The sequence below is a fragment of the Phyllobates terribilis genome, unplaced genomic scaffold, assembly GCF_046119375.1.
Source record: "Phyllobates terribilis strain yellow unplaced genomic scaffold, ASM4611937v1 Scaffold_4__5_contigs__length_816908805, whole genome shotgun sequence".
Lineage (NCBI taxonomy): Eukaryota > Metazoa > Chordata > Amphibia > Anura > Dendrobatidae > Phyllobates > Phyllobates terribilis.
Window position 1 is genome coordinate 673,038,017 of NW_027362764.1, and position 15,546 is coordinate 673,053,562.

Sequence of the window (15,546 nt, forward strand, 5' to 3'; positions counted from 1 at the left end):
GATAGCTGATATTACTAGCTGTGGAGGGGGCTAATATCCATGGCCCCTTCCCTGGCTATTAATATCAGCCTGCAGCTGTCTGTATAGCCTTTTCTGGTTAGATTTTATAGGGGGACCCTACGTCATTTTTTTCCTGTGGTCCCCCTATAATCTTGCCAGTAAAGGCTAAGCAAACAGCTGTGGGTTGTTATTAATAGCCAGGGAACATTTTTGGCTAATGGCCCCTTCCCCGGCTACTAATATCAGCTGCCAGCGGTCGGCTTTTCCTGTACTGGTTATGAAAATGACTCGAGAGCCCACGCCATTTTTTTTAATTTACGCTATGTGCCCATGATCCAGATGTAGCAGCGCATGTGTTCACTGAACTATGCAAATTTACCATATTCAATACATTCTAGTGGTCAAATTTCGGTTGCGGAGACTAGCGACTCCGCAAGAGAATTTGACATGATTTCTAGAAATCCAATCCACTATGCTGTAACATTTGGATGCTGCGGGTTTGACACTGCATAAACATGCAGCTTCAAACCTGCAGCGGCTCCTGATCGTCTGCACGTACCTAAACTCACCTGCAGCATGTCAATTTCTGTAGTGGAGACACTAGTCTCCACTGCAGATTTTGACCGATTGAAATATCATTATATGCGGTGGATCTGCATGTATTGACAACAAAAGTGCGGCATTAGAACACAGTGTTTTGTACGCAGCGAAAATAAGTCCAAAGTGCTGCTGGTTGCTGATCATGGGTACATAGTGGCTAACGAAACAGCTATGAGCTGTTATTAATAGCCAGGGAACATGTCTGAATAATGGCACCTTCCTAGGCTAAAAATAGCAGCTCTCAGTGGCCCCAGAAATGACTCGAATGGGAATGTTAATGAGATTGGGTTTATTGGATTAGCTGAAACCTAGCCCTTTTGTTTAGTGATGATAAGGTTTCAATCAAACCCTTTCATTATTAAACCTAATTAAAGTAAAGAGTTAAATAAACACACAGAGTAAACACTTTATTTAAAATACAACAGGCACATTCTTTAATCATTTATATTAACCGATATACTCACCCCAGGTCTGACAGTAATCCACTTGATGTCCCACGTTTCTTTTTTTCAAATATCTTTATTTAGCTTCAAAAAGCATTCATTGATGTACAAAAACGCATCAAAAAACGCATCAAATTGAGGCAAAACGCATGTTTTTTTCTGCAGCGTTTTTCCTGACAAGAGATGCAGAAACCTTAAGGAATTTTCTGCATTCAAATCCTGAACGTGCACACATAGCCTTAGTGAGATACAGGAAGGTCAAGGTGCACATGTTAAGTATTTGGTGCACGAAAAACACTGGGCAAAATAGGCACGTTTTTGACATGTTTTTACCGCATTGTTTTACATACTTTATTGTTGCAGATTGTTCCCCACTCATTAGTATGGGTGAAATCTACAGCCAAAACGTTGAAAGAATTGATATATTGCAGATTTAAATTTGTACCAAATCTTCAAGTCTATTACTATGTTGGCTTCAGGAAACCCTTCAGGTTTTTTGACAAACTGAGCAGAAAAAATCTGACAAATCTGCAACATTTCAGACTTGTTCACCGTGCGCATGGCCCATGTGTTTGTATTCAATTTTTTTCTTGCTTTTACAAGATTAGGGAGGTCTCCACCCCTCCCTTGTGGGCCATGCACATGAATGCCGTCCTCTGCAGCGTGTCCACATGGACATTACCTTCAGATCTGCTCATATAGGTACTATACACATGATCAGTTTTTAAATACATCAGTTAGGGACTGTTCTGATGTGGGTTACCTTGACGTTGGTAGAGTGGCTTAGTATACCGTACATTTTTTGCAAAAAACGTGTAAACCAAATACCCTGTTTTTTATCACCTTTTTACTAGCACTTGCTGTTTACTGTTACTTTTATACGTTTGTTTTACTGTGTCCTTGTGTTTTTCAGTCTTTTGGTGGTGTGAACACTGTCCTACAGACTTGTTCACCGTGTGCATGGCAAATGTGTTTGTATTCAAATCTGCAACATGTGCATTGGCCATTAGGCTGCGTGCCCACGTTGCGTATTACAAGCGTATATGCTGCGGAATTTCCGCAGCGTAAACGCTTGTAAAACGCATGTATATCCGCACCCCATGGTCCCCAATGGCATTCCGCAATGTCAATGCCCATGCTGCGGATTTTTCCGCAGCGTATATGCTACGGTCAAAAATCCGCAGCATGTTCATTAATTTTGCGGAAGCGCAGCGGAATCAATGTGCGGATGGTACCCAAGTCTGGATGAGAGGAGACTCTCATCCAGACCTGGGTACCAAAGAACCTGTAAAAAAAAGAAAAAATAAAGTTTATACTTATCTTCTGATGTCTTCCCGGTGTTTTCCCGCCGTCGCGCTGTTGTGTGAAGGACCTGCCACGTCATTGAGTCATGTGACCCATCACATGACTCAATGACGTCACCGCAGGTTCTGCACACAACAGTGTGAGCCGCTCAATCCGGACGGGGCAGAGAATGCATCGGAAAGTGAGTATAAACTTTATTTTTTTATTTTTTACCATTCTGATTCTTTTTTTTTAACTATTACTTGGTCACACTATATAAATCCATGCCGGTTGCATGGATTTATATAGTGTGAACAAGTTGTCAAGCACTTTCCAAGTGATGCTAAAATCTCTTGGAAAGCGCTTGACACCCGCATGCGGAAATGCATGTGAAGAACGCTGCAAAGACGCCTCACAAACGCTTCTACCTGGCGGGAAAACCGCATGTAAAATCCGCATGCGATTTTCCCGCCAGGGAGAAACGTAAAAAATATGCTTCAGTTCCGCAACATGGGCACTTAGCCTTACTGTAAGATTTTGACATGTCATGTTCATGTAACTGAGAACCAGCTCAAGATTAGAAGCTTCTTAAAAGAGCATGATATCCAGGCAGAGGTTTGATTGCAAATAGGAAGAACACAATAGACAATCATATGTATACACCCATCTACTTCTGATTAGCTCTCAAGCCATGACAGCTTGTGTGAGGACCTCTAGTGGACTTCCATTAATTATAGCAGAAGCCCACGTAGCACAGTTCAGATCTATGATCACCCTCACAAAAAAATGAAGCCATTTTTCAATAAGTATTGATTTAAAATGTAATACAGTATCTGCAGCTTCTTTACTTCTTGTTTTCATGGTAACAAAGAAAAATAAGCTTTAATACTCATTTCCATCTTTCACATGAAGCAGGAAACAGATGTGAGGCAGTATGACTGCAGGACCAGACTGCACAGGAGGTTTTGATGTATTTTTCTATGGAAACACATTGATCTACATAGGACGTGTAAAAACAATAACACATTTTTGAAAAAGACCTGTTGCTAGTTGCACCATTCTAGATATAGTTGGGCAATGAAAATATTGCTTATAAAGGGAGACATAAACTTAAAGAATGTAGTAGGTTATGATGGATTCTTTTGGACTCACATCCAAACCTAGTCAATTATTGAATTGGAAAACTACATTTTTATTTTTTGCAAAAACACCTGTACTAAAAACTAAAGCATGTAGCCTGTAATTATTACTGACAAAACTCTTCCTTAAATGGGTTGCTCAATCCAAACCGATAAGTCTGCAGTCGCTCTGTGTGACTTATGAAACCTCCCAGCGCTCGCACTGTGAGCTGCAGGAATTTGCCTGTTCCCAAGCCAGGGCTACTTATATTGAGACCGGCAATGCCCCAACTAGAGAGGCGGCCGTCCAGTGTGTGCCACATTGGCACTTTATGGAGGAAGGCAAGCATTAAAAATAAATATTGCATTTTATTTTGAAGAATTTCACAGAATTATTAATGAAGTTCATTTGTGACTTGGCATTAAAACCAGACTTTTTTTTTATTTAGGAATATATCATTTGTGTATGTATTGTTTGACATAAAGACATTTTTGTTTGACATTATAGTACATAGAGCAAGTTTTATCCTTTTACTTCTGATTTTTCTTGCTAGTGTTAAGAGGTGGACCGTTGCATGGCAGCTACAGATTGCGCCAAATACATTTCCACTGGGGACGTTCTGATGAATATGGTTCAGAGCATAAGGTGGATGGGAAGGATTATCCGGCAGAGGTAGGAAGCTGTTTGTAAATGATAATGGAACATGTTTTATCATTATTACTATTTTAAAATTAAATTTAAAGAATCGTCCCATGAACTTTTTTTTCCACTAAATCTGTGTATATGTGCATGTAGTGTATTGTCAGTGAGTTAACTACTCACCTACCGCTGCTCTCTCCGGTATCCAGCTTCTGCTTGGCTCCTCTTCTGAGTGATGTCACCGCTTTTCAGACTCTCTGGGTCACTCTATGCACTGGAAGTCTCTTTTAGAGGGCAAACAGACTGCCGTATTTCCCGTGCGAGGATTGCACCCAAGTGCGCGGACTGGCCCGGTACCTCTCCTGACCTGGTTTGACAGCAGGATGTATTTCTGTGCTGGTCAGGTCAGTCCTAGGATTGCAATGTGATCCTAGCACGGGAAGTATGGCCGTCTGTCTGCCCCCTTAAAGTGTAAGTCTATGGATCCGTGTTCTGATGCTCCAAAGGCTCAGGGCAGGTGCAGATGGCCGTATTATCGGTCCAAATGCGATCTGACAAATCAGATCTCACCTGGACCAATGTTAGTCTATGGGGCCGTGCGCATATCCAATTTTTTCCTTGGATAGAGTTTGCCCAGAAAAAAATAAAAAAATCACTTCATGTCCGAGTCTGAGCCGATATTCAGTCATCAGACTGCACTTGGATGACATCTGAGTGCAGTCCAATTTCTGCACACTTTTATAATGGAGAAGATGGAGAAATTTTGTTCTCCATCTTCTCCTTAGGGTATGTTCACACTAGCGTATAACACGACCGAGTGCTATCCGATGTTTTATCACATACAATGGGGAAGATGGTGAAACTAATTTCTCCATCTTCTCTGTACCTGTGCTGCGATTCTCTCATGTGAGACCACCAGAGTCATTTGCATAATCGGTCTGATTCTCTCAGATAAGAGAATCTATGGCCGTCTGCACCTGCCCAAAGATTATAACAGCCCCTTCCAGATCAAACAGCGCACAGTGTGACCCGGAGAGTCTGAAGAGAGGTAGTGCCATTGAGAAGAGAGGATAGAAATGGCGCTGGATCCCAGAGAAGATGGTTGTAGGTGAGAATATTAACACACTGATACTACATTAACATATACACAGATTTAGTGAAAAAAAATAAGTTCTTGGGAGGCCTTCTCTAAAATCCAGAGTGAAAATGCGCAAATTAGAGAATCCACAACATGCACTCATTATCACAACATGTGAATGGGGTTTTAAAAAACCCTTTAACTAATATTGTACAGAAAGTGAACAATAAGTGCCTCTCCATGCTGCTGAAACCACCGCACAAATGCTGAATGATCACTATCATCATATAAGGTCTATAGACAAAAGAGAGATAAGAAAACCACATGATTTTTATTAAGCGTATTGTGCGCTTGTGACGACAGCACATGGCATAAGTACCTGAAGCCTAAAGACTTGTTTGTTAAAAGCAATAATCTTATGCAGGATAACAGTTCCAAGACAATTTTTGGTTCTCTAAACTCCTCTTGTTTTAAACAATATTTTATTGGCTATTTAGTAGAAAGATTTATGAAACATCTCTAATTTTCTAAATACTATTGTCCTATTATATTTTTGATCACTAATTAGATTTTGTTTCCATTTTACTTGACTTTTTAAAAGTGTTTCTGTATCAAACTTTACTTGACATTTATTTCCTTACAGAATTTATATCTGTCATATTCTTAACATGTCTAGCATAGGTATAATGGGTTACTTATCTTTTTCTCTTATTCTCTGTGCCGCATGTTTAAAGAGAGTTGTCCGGCCTAAGGGTACAAGTCTGCAGTTACTCTGTGTGACCGCAGACTTGTGAATCTTCATGTAGTGTACACTGCACATTGTGAGGATTTTCCAGTGCCGGCACTGGGAGCTGCAGGTGCATGACCACAAGTATGTGATTTGTATACAGTATATGCAGTCACATGCCAATTAGACATGTGTGGCCTTGCTCAATACGAGTGAATTGAGTGAAGCTGGGCACGTCTAGTTAGAATGTGGCTGGACGTATGCAAATTCCATAATTGAGGCCACATGACCGCCTGCTCCTGGCGTCGGTACTGGAGAATCATCACAAAGCGCATTATGCACACTGTGAGGATTCAGAAGTCTGCAGTCACATAGCATGGCTGCAGACTTGTACCCTAAGGTGAGACTACCCCTTTAAAGTCCTTTAAAGGGAATGCCTGAGTAGAAAATAACCTACTCTTTAAATCAGGTTTTTATGTTAAATTATTTTTTTAATGTTGCCAATATATTTTTTCATATCACAATCTGTATTAAAAAAACAACTTAGAAATCTTCCAATTTTCACACTGGCAACTGAGGATATTCTAGGCTTATACTGTCTGTTCTTTCAGGAAATCCACATGTACATTAGCAGCAGTAAACTGACCTCAACACTATCATTTGTATTAAAGCATCAATTTGTGTTGAAGCATCTAATGAGAGAGTGCAAAGTTCCTTGTGAAAGGAGTAGAAGAGTCAGGAGATGTGACACTGAATATTGGGAATGGTGGATCCTGTGTTATCAGCTGTGTTATCTGTCATTGTAATCCTGTCTCTGATGATAATGAAACTGCTGAAAACTTTTCCTGAAAGAGCAGGAATTATCAGTCTAAAGTAGCCTCAGTGGTCAGTGGGAAAATTGCAAGATTTCTATTTTTTTTAATAAAGATTTTGTACAAAAGAAAAACATTTGCAATTTTTTTAAAAAAAATACATTTAACATAAAAGTCATATTTGAACAATAAGTCACTTTCATATGACACATTCATTTAATGCTGTGAGTTTTTCAGTGAAGGACATAGACAGACGGGTCTGGTCACCTTCCTGATGTAAACCCAGTATATTTTTTGTAAAGAAACCTGACTTTTCCCACTTACTATGGTGCAATTGTGATGCTATATTCTCAAGTTAGAAAGATTATCTTTTCCAGTAAGAAATACTGTTGTTTATTTCTTACGTAAAGCATTAATTCTACCTTCTTTGATAAATTGGTTTCAGCTTCACATTGTCCACTGGAATGCCGAAAAATATTCAAGCTTTTTGGAAGCTGCTTATAAGCCCGATGGTTTAGCTGTTTTGGGAATATTTTTAAAGGTAGAAATTTTCTTTATAAACTTATTGTCACTTTTGCAAACTTTTTCTTTCATACCAATACGTACATTGAAGATCATTGGCTCCTCTTCAAAATTTTGAACCTAAAAGGATTCTTATCAATTTTGTTTTTGAGTAGATCCTATGTTGTTTATAGATTTCGGCAGGTAAAGCTCATACAGGTGCATCTCACAAAATTAGAATGTCATCAAAAAGTTAATTTATTTCAGTTCTTCAATACAAAAAGTGAAACTCATATATTATATAGAGTCATTACAAACAGAGTGATCTATTTCAAGTGTTTATTTCTGCTAATGTTGATGATTATGGCTTACAGCCAATGAAAACACAAGTCATTATCTCAGTAAATTAGAATAATTAACAAAAAACACCTGCAAGGCTTCCTAAGCTTTAAAAAGGTCCCTTAGTCTGTGTCAGTAGGCTCCACAATCATGGGGAAGACTGCTGACTTGACAGATGTCCAGAAGGCAGTCATTGACACACTCCACAAGGTCCCAGAGTTCCAATTTTCATTTGGAAATCAAGGTCCCAGAGTCTGGAGGAAGAGTGGAGAGGCCACAATCCAAGCTGCTTGAGGTCTAGTGTGAAGTTTCCACAATCAGTGATGGTTTGGGGGGCCATGTCATCTGCTGGTGTAGGTCCACTGTGTTTTATCAAGACCAAAGTCAGCGCAGCCGTCTACCAGGACATTTTAGAGCACTTCATGCTTCCCTCTGCCGACAAGCTTTTTGGAGATGGAAATTTCATTCTCCAGCAGGACTTGGCACCAGTCCACACTGCCAAATGTACCAATATCTGGTTTAAAAACAACAGTATCACTGTGCTTGATTGGCCAGCAAACTCGCCTGACCTTAACCCCATAGAGAATCTATGGAGTATTGTCAAGAGGAAGATGAGAGACACCAGACCCAACAATGTAGACGAGCTGAAGGCTGCTATCAAAGCAACCTGGGCTTCCATAACAACTCAGCAGTGCCACAGGCTGATCGTCTCCACCATATTGATGCAGTAATTGATGCAAAAGGAGCCCCGACCTAGTATTGAGGGCATTTACTGAACACACATTTCAGTAGCCCAACATTTTGGATTTTAAAATCATTTTTCAGGATGTTGTTATAAAGTATTCTAATTTACTGAGATAATGACTTTTGTGTTTTCATTGGCTGTAAGCCATAATCAGGGTCGGCGTCAGCACCCGACGCACCCGGGCAAGTGCCGGGGCCCTGAGCAGGTGGGGGGGCCTCTCACCATCGGGCACCCCAGCGAGCTATGGGACCCATGAGCGGTGCGGTGCCTGTGTCAGCGCCCGCTCCCCCACCACTTGCTCATGGCCCCAGCACAATACTTACCTCTCCCTGTGCCTCTGCACCAGCTCCGGTGTCTTGCGCGGCTGCTGCACTGTAACGTCTCAGGTCAGAGGGTGCGGTGACGTCTTTACACCGCGCTCTCTCCTGAGCCATCTCAGGCAGCGCAGAGCGGGAAGACGCCGGTGGGGGTGAGGGGTCCGGAGCAGTGGCAGCAGGTGAGAAATGAGGTGAGCATTTGATTTTTTTTTTTGGTGCATTATATGGGGGGGAGGTGTCATCCTGCATCTGGCATTATATGGGGGGGGTGACATCCTGCATGGGGCATTATATGGGGGGAGAGAGGTGACATCCTGCATGGGGCATTATATGGGGGGAGAGAGGTGACATCCTGCATGGGGCATTATATGGGGGGTGACATCCTGCATGGGGCATTATATGGGGGGGAGAGGTGACATCCTGCTTGGGGCATTATATGGGGGGGAGAGGTGACATTCTGCATGGGGCATTATATGAGGGGGAGAGGTGATGACGCGCCCCCTGGGCCGAGTGTACACGCGTGTGGGTTACCCGGAGCCGGGTCTCTGGGGGTTGTAGTCTCCGTGGCGGGGACCCGGTCCCGTGGCTCAGGGTGGTCAAACCAGTGGCAGTCTTTATAGGGTTTTTGTGGTTTAATGTCCGACTACGCCACCCGTGGATTGCAGTCAGGGTGTACCGCCGCTGCGAGGCAGTCCGCTGAGGCTGGTGTGGTGATGGGATAACTCCCTGCGGGAAGAGTATGGCCTCAGGGCAGGGAATGTGGATGATGGGAGTGATGGTGCGCGGGCATCCCAGTACTAGTAGTGCTGTATGCGGTGAGAAAGCAGGAACGACTCAGAGTCTTTGCAGTGCAGTTCAGGGTCTTTACTGATGATATTAAGGCAGACCCTCCCGGGAGTACTGGCTAGCATAAGGGGCCTGGTCAGTCTGTGAGCAAGCAGGAGTTCCCCTGGCCAGGTGGAGTTGTAGGCCTCCCCGTCTATCTGCACTCTTCCTGGCTACCTTGCTGTAAGCGAGTGGAAGTAGCCCACGTCCCTGAGTATACCGTGTGGTGCTCACCCGTATGGCTGGTGACTTGGGGCCTTCTGATAGCCTCCGCTCCTCGATGGCGGTGCTGGTCCCTTCCTTGTGACTGAGCCTCCGGGCTTCTATGGCCAGAGGACCTGGAATCCCCTGCCGGCTGGTTTCTGCTGCTGGACTTAGAGGTTCCCACAGCCTCGGACTCCGTTGTCCGGTCATAGTCTCTTCAGCCAGGATGAGCAATATCTGCTTCCAGTCCCTGGCACTCAGCTCCTGCTCCTACAGAGCTCCTAGCTGTTTCTCGCCCTCTGTCTGGAACTTCACTCCAGGCTCTGTCTAACTAACTCCGCCCCAGATCCAGTTTATATAGGGCAGGTTCCTCCCCTATCTGGCCTGGGACAGGAGGTGTTGCATGTTTAAGGGCTCCTGACCAGAAAACCTCCCACCTGCTCTCAGACGTAATATTTCTATTACTGTGGTAACCAGACCCCTGGGGTGTCACAGTGACATTCTGCATGGGGCACTATATGGGGGGGAGAGGTGACATCCTGCATGGGGCATTATATGGGGGGGAGAGGTGACATCCTGCACGGGGCATTATATGGGGGGAGAGGTGACATCCTGCATGGGGCATTATATGGGGGGGAGGTGACATCCTGCTGCATGGGGCATTATAAGTGGGGGGTGACATCCTGCATGGGGCATTATGTTGGGGCCAGTATTCTGTGTGGAGCGTTAGAAGGGGGCCAGTATCCTCTATGGAGAGTTATATGGGGACCAGTATCCTGTATGGAGCTTTATATGGGGGCCAGTATCCTGTATGGAGCGTTATATGGGGACCAGTATTCTGCATGGAGCAATATTTGAGGCCCATAATACTGTATGGAGGACTATACTGTCCGGTCTGCACTGTGTGTTGAGAGAATTCGCCGGTTTCTGAGCTATTGTAGAATTTACAATAGATATTGCTCATGTAATGTAAGAAGTGAAATCTTCGGCATTGTAATATATGTACTGTATATTTCTCTGCGGTATCTGTGCATCATGAATCGTGGTATGTGTTAAAGGGGCCCACTGAGACTCTTTCGCCCAGGGCCCACAAAAACCTGGAGCCGGCCCTGGCCATAATCCTCAACATTAACAGAAATAAACACTTGAAATAGATCACTCTGTTTGTAATGACTCTATATAATATATGAGTTTCACTTATTGTGTTGAAGAACTGAAATAAATTAACTTTTTGATAATATTCTAATTTTGTGAGATGCACCTGTACTTACCAATATTTACCATGCAAAATTTAGGACATGTAGGCTTTGCCCCAGGGCCGCCCAGGAATGGTGCTTAACTCAAAACGCACCTAAAAGCTCCCACCTCTGGGAGTGGCCTTGTTAAGCCTCTTTTGTTGCCATTTAGAAAGTAGGACAGTTTAGACTCTGCCCCAGAACTGACAAGGAATGGCATCTAAACAAACTGAAAGACCCTAAAAAACTACCACCTCTCAGCAAGGCTTTGCTAAGCCCTTTTTATACCTAATTCCTGGAACCATTTCTTCATCACTGTTGTCAAGCATCAAATCTGTAAGTTACCTTACAAGTCATTGGAACCTATTTTTTTTTAATGAACTGCCTGATATCAATAGTAGTAGCCCATGCTTCTACCACCTACACATAGGGCCCAATTCATCAAGACCGGCATTGTTCATGTTAGGCTTGATGAAGAAATATGCTGGCGTAAGACGCTCCTGATTCACGAAGAGGCATATGGCTTTTCATAAATCAGCAGCATCGGGCAGGTGGCATGCACCTCCATGTACGCCTTGCCACAAATTTTTTTCTAGTCTCAGCTGGAGTAAGATATGTGGCATACTGAACGCTGTTGCTTGTCAAGAATTTGACAATCCACAGTCGCCACACCCAAGTCTTTCCCCAGCTCCAGCCACTTTGTCGGAGCTGGGAGAAAATAGTATGAGAGCTCCAAAAGTCACATTATTTTAGCACAGCCTCAAGTTGCCTAAAAATTATGCAACTTGTCAAAACTTTTTACACCAGTACGTCAAAGCTTTGATGAATAGGGCTCATAATGACTGACCGTTTACCCACACTGTGGCTCCAATTCATTATTTGTGATTTATTGAAATCACTTTTCTTTTTCTGTCTTGTGGTTTTCACTGATGATTTTTGCATCAAATTCTTCAAACTGGCGCATGCGGTTCATGAATTTGATACAAAATCAAAAATACTTTTTCCTTTTGTCATTAACCATTTTTTGCTACTTTTCAGCATCAAATGTCGCAAAATGCTTTGAAAAGTCGCAAAAATGCACAAAGTTGAAAACTCCTCTTGAAACCTTATTCCAGCTGGGGACTGGAGTGATATGCGCAAAAAAAGTGACATTTGGTAAAAGTTGCATTTTATGAATCTGTCTAAAACATCTGAAAAAGCAAAGTGGTCGAGGAAAAATAAAAAAAGACTCACAAAAAGACAACTGGTGTTAAATGTGTAGAGAATAAGGAGCAAATACTAAAGGAGCAGATTACTCCAGAAAACTGGAGAAGCAACAATGATGAATTGGAGCTTGGGTATAGATAGAGTAAAGCAGGACTCTTAGCTTTTCTCTAGTGGTCCAGGCAGATCCCACAAAACATATATATGCTGTATCTCCAAGCATCGCTTCTTTTCTGTGTGATACAAATGTCGGAGTAAAACTCTTAACAGATCAGCTTTAATATCCAAACATATCATTAACATTTATAGAACACATACTAGAATAACATCTTTTCGTTTCAGATTGAAGAACATAACAAAAACCTAGAAATAATTACAAATGCCTTTGATAACATCAACTTTAAGGTACCAGTAGCAAAGCTTGATGAAATTTATGAGCATAAACTATCAATTGACTACCTGAATACTAGTGATTATCAACAAACATTTCCAAATCAATATACAAATATGGTACTTCCCAATACATATATAAACCTTTTTCAAGGTAAGGAATCCCCCGAAAAGAATTAAGAGATCCATAAGAATTAAGAATACGCAATCTTTGTTCAAACTTATTAAAACAACAATGAAAACATTATTAAATTACTAAAGAGATGCCTCTAAAGGACACTTTGGCTGACTATATCTTATAAATATTCCAAAACTTCCAAGATATCTATTCAAGCACAAATACAAGTATACCATCAATTATGCCCAATGGCTATTATACTATATTCTATATTCACCATATATACATATGGTAGCATCTTTGCATTGTGAGTAAAGACATGCTGGAAAAATATAATATAATGTTTTTGTGTTTATACGAATAATATTTTACATTCCATGTAAGCCTAAAATAGTTCAGAAAAAATGTCTAATAGTAATACTTATATCTTGATATAAACGGCAAGAATGAGTATGCCTGATGTCAACAACAAATAATAGAAAAGTGCTAAGTATATAAATATTATTTAACTAGCAGGAAAAAAATCTCTATCTCAAATGTCCACATAGCACATATCAAAATTGCACATTGCCCACTGATCATATATGGTCACAAAAAGCAGTAGATGTAATGCAAAATAGCTATGATCCACGGACAGACAATATTAAGTATGGGGACTAATGTGCAGACAAAAGGCACAATGAAAGAAAACCATTTATTACCTGTGACCGTGTCATGCAGAATCAACCGAGATGTAAGCCGCAGTGCCCGATGCGTGTTTCGCCTCGCTTCTTCCGGCAGCGTGTACTATTATACTTTTTTCTGAACTATGTTAGCCTTACATGGAATGTAACCTATTATTGGTAAAAACAAAAAAAATTTATATTATATTTTCTGACATGTCTTCACTCACAATGCAAAGATGCCACCATATGTATATGTGGCGCCCCTGCGGGTTCAGTCGCCACAGAGGTATTGCATCTCATCCAGAGGTGTGGTGCCCCACTCTAAGGTAAGGATGGGGTACTGCCTGGGACCCACCCACCTGCATCCAACACTACTCCATTCCAGACCAGCAGGAGGGGCAAGATGCACTGATCCACTGCTGAGCCCTGTCCCTGGTTGGAAGGGGGGGAACCCGAGAGAGGGGGAACCATGTAGTGGGTGTGGGTGGAGGAAGTAGTTCAAGGGAGCACCTTAAGTAGGAGTATAAGAAGGGAACCATCTTGAAGGAGTCAGATCAGTCTGAGGAGAGAGTACAGAGGAGAGAGAGTTGGGAGCAGGAGCTCTGGAGGAGCTCTGCTCAGGAGGAGAGGAGAGAGGAGCAGGGCCTAGTATGAGAGGCTCAGGAGGAAAGACTGAGAGAGGATGGGAGCAGAGGGAAGGCTACAGAGACAGAGGGGATCCCAGGGGCACGGCGAGTGCGGATGCCACCCATGCGCCCGAATCTACACGGACGTGGAGGGATCAGGCCTCAGAGGGGACCGGCCCCTAAACTAGTGGAGAAGAATCAGGCTCAGCTAGATAACCGGAGGCTACTGTACTTTCAAGGTGCAGCTGCCAACTACCACAATTATATCGCTGAAAAGGTGGCCGCATAGGGTCCAGGGGACTGCACGTCGCACGACAAGATCCGAGGCTACTGGCTTGGGACACTGATTGTGAGGTGCAGGGCAGGAGGGTGAGAGCCAGCGCAGGAAGACGACCGAGGAAGGAACATAGAACGGGGTCCCATTTAAGTACTACTGAAATACCTGAGAGCTGCTGAATCCCTTCCTTGGAGAACGCAGGACGACGTGGGTGGTTATAAGCTGGCAGTTGTAACCAGAAGCAGCATGATAACTGTGAGTAAAATCTGAAGACTGCACCCCACTGTGTCCTAGAATTATTGCAACGCCATCACCAGCCCTGCACTACACAGCACCAGCAACATCTACCTCATAACAACACTATATCCTGCTCTGGGGCTAAGCTCTGCCTGTGGAGAGCTGAACCAACTCTGCTGCGTCACCACCAGCTCCAGAGGATCTGCACCTCAGCGGCGGCCCCATATAGCCGTATACCACAGGTGGCGTCACGAACATTATCTCTATAAAAACTTTATTCCCCTTTTACTTTTCCCCTTTTATTGACCGCCCTGGGTCACGGACCTGGTCACTGCCCCCATGACATCCCCCAGCATCGACCGGCCCGGCTACCGAGTACCCCACGGCCCAGGGGGCGCGTCATACTTAGAATATCATATCATAGCCACTGGGCATAATTGATGGTATACTTGTATTTGTGCTTGAATAGATACCCAGGAAGTTTTGGAATATTTATAGGATATAGTCAGCCAAAGTGTCCTTTAGAGGCATCTCTGTTTTTTTTAGTAATGTTTTCATTGTTGTTTTAATAATTTTGAATAAAAATTGCGTATTCTTAATTCTTATGGATCTCTTCATTTTTTCGAGGGATTCTTTACCCTGAAAAAGGTTTATGTACTGTATACTAATGAGTAGCCCTTGAATGACTATTCATTTTAGCATGAAGCCTAAACAGTAGGGATGAGCAAATTGACTCAATGCAAATCATATTTGTGTCGAATTTTAGGACCCGGCAAATTCAAACCATATACGATTCGATTTGCCAAAAATGTCTGCTGCTATTTAACACGCTGCAGAAGATTGGTGTGGCCTATGTTTTGGTGCACCGTTACGCCCTCCTATTTGCATATTAAAGTCAGTCTGTTGTTTGACTGACAGTTCTTTGTGGGTAAGAGCACATACTATCTAAAATCAGATCATGTGTCTGTCTCCTGCTAACTAAAACCACATGGGCCAAACAGGAGAAGTTCTGGTATAAAGTAAAACGATAAAAGAGAGATGGGACCATATGCAAAATGCTACAACTGTAGAAAAAAGACATGGACCACATATCAAAAACTCATACTATTACACACCTTTCCTAGGTATCCCAGGCTCCGTTCCCTTCTCCTGAGTTCGCTGC

The 15,546-nt window shown here is 42.7% G+C and overlaps 1 protein-coding gene across 1 annotated transcript in view; it reads left to right on the forward strand.

Annotated features, from left to right (window-relative positions):
• CA13 (carbonic anhydrase 13) overlaps positions 1-15,546 on the forward strand; it is a 40,946-nt gene that overhangs the window by 21,719 nt on the left and 3,681 nt on the right. Inside the window, exons 3-5 of the mRNA XM_073679531.1 lie at positions 4,000-4,118; positions 7,148-7,243; positions 12,414-12,476. Of these exons, the coding sequence (XP_073535632.1) occupies positions 4,000-4,118; positions 7,148-7,243; positions 12,414-12,476 (278 nt within the window). The remainder of the gene's footprint in view (positions 1-3,999; positions 4,119-7,147; positions 7,244-12,413; positions 12,477-15,546) is intronic.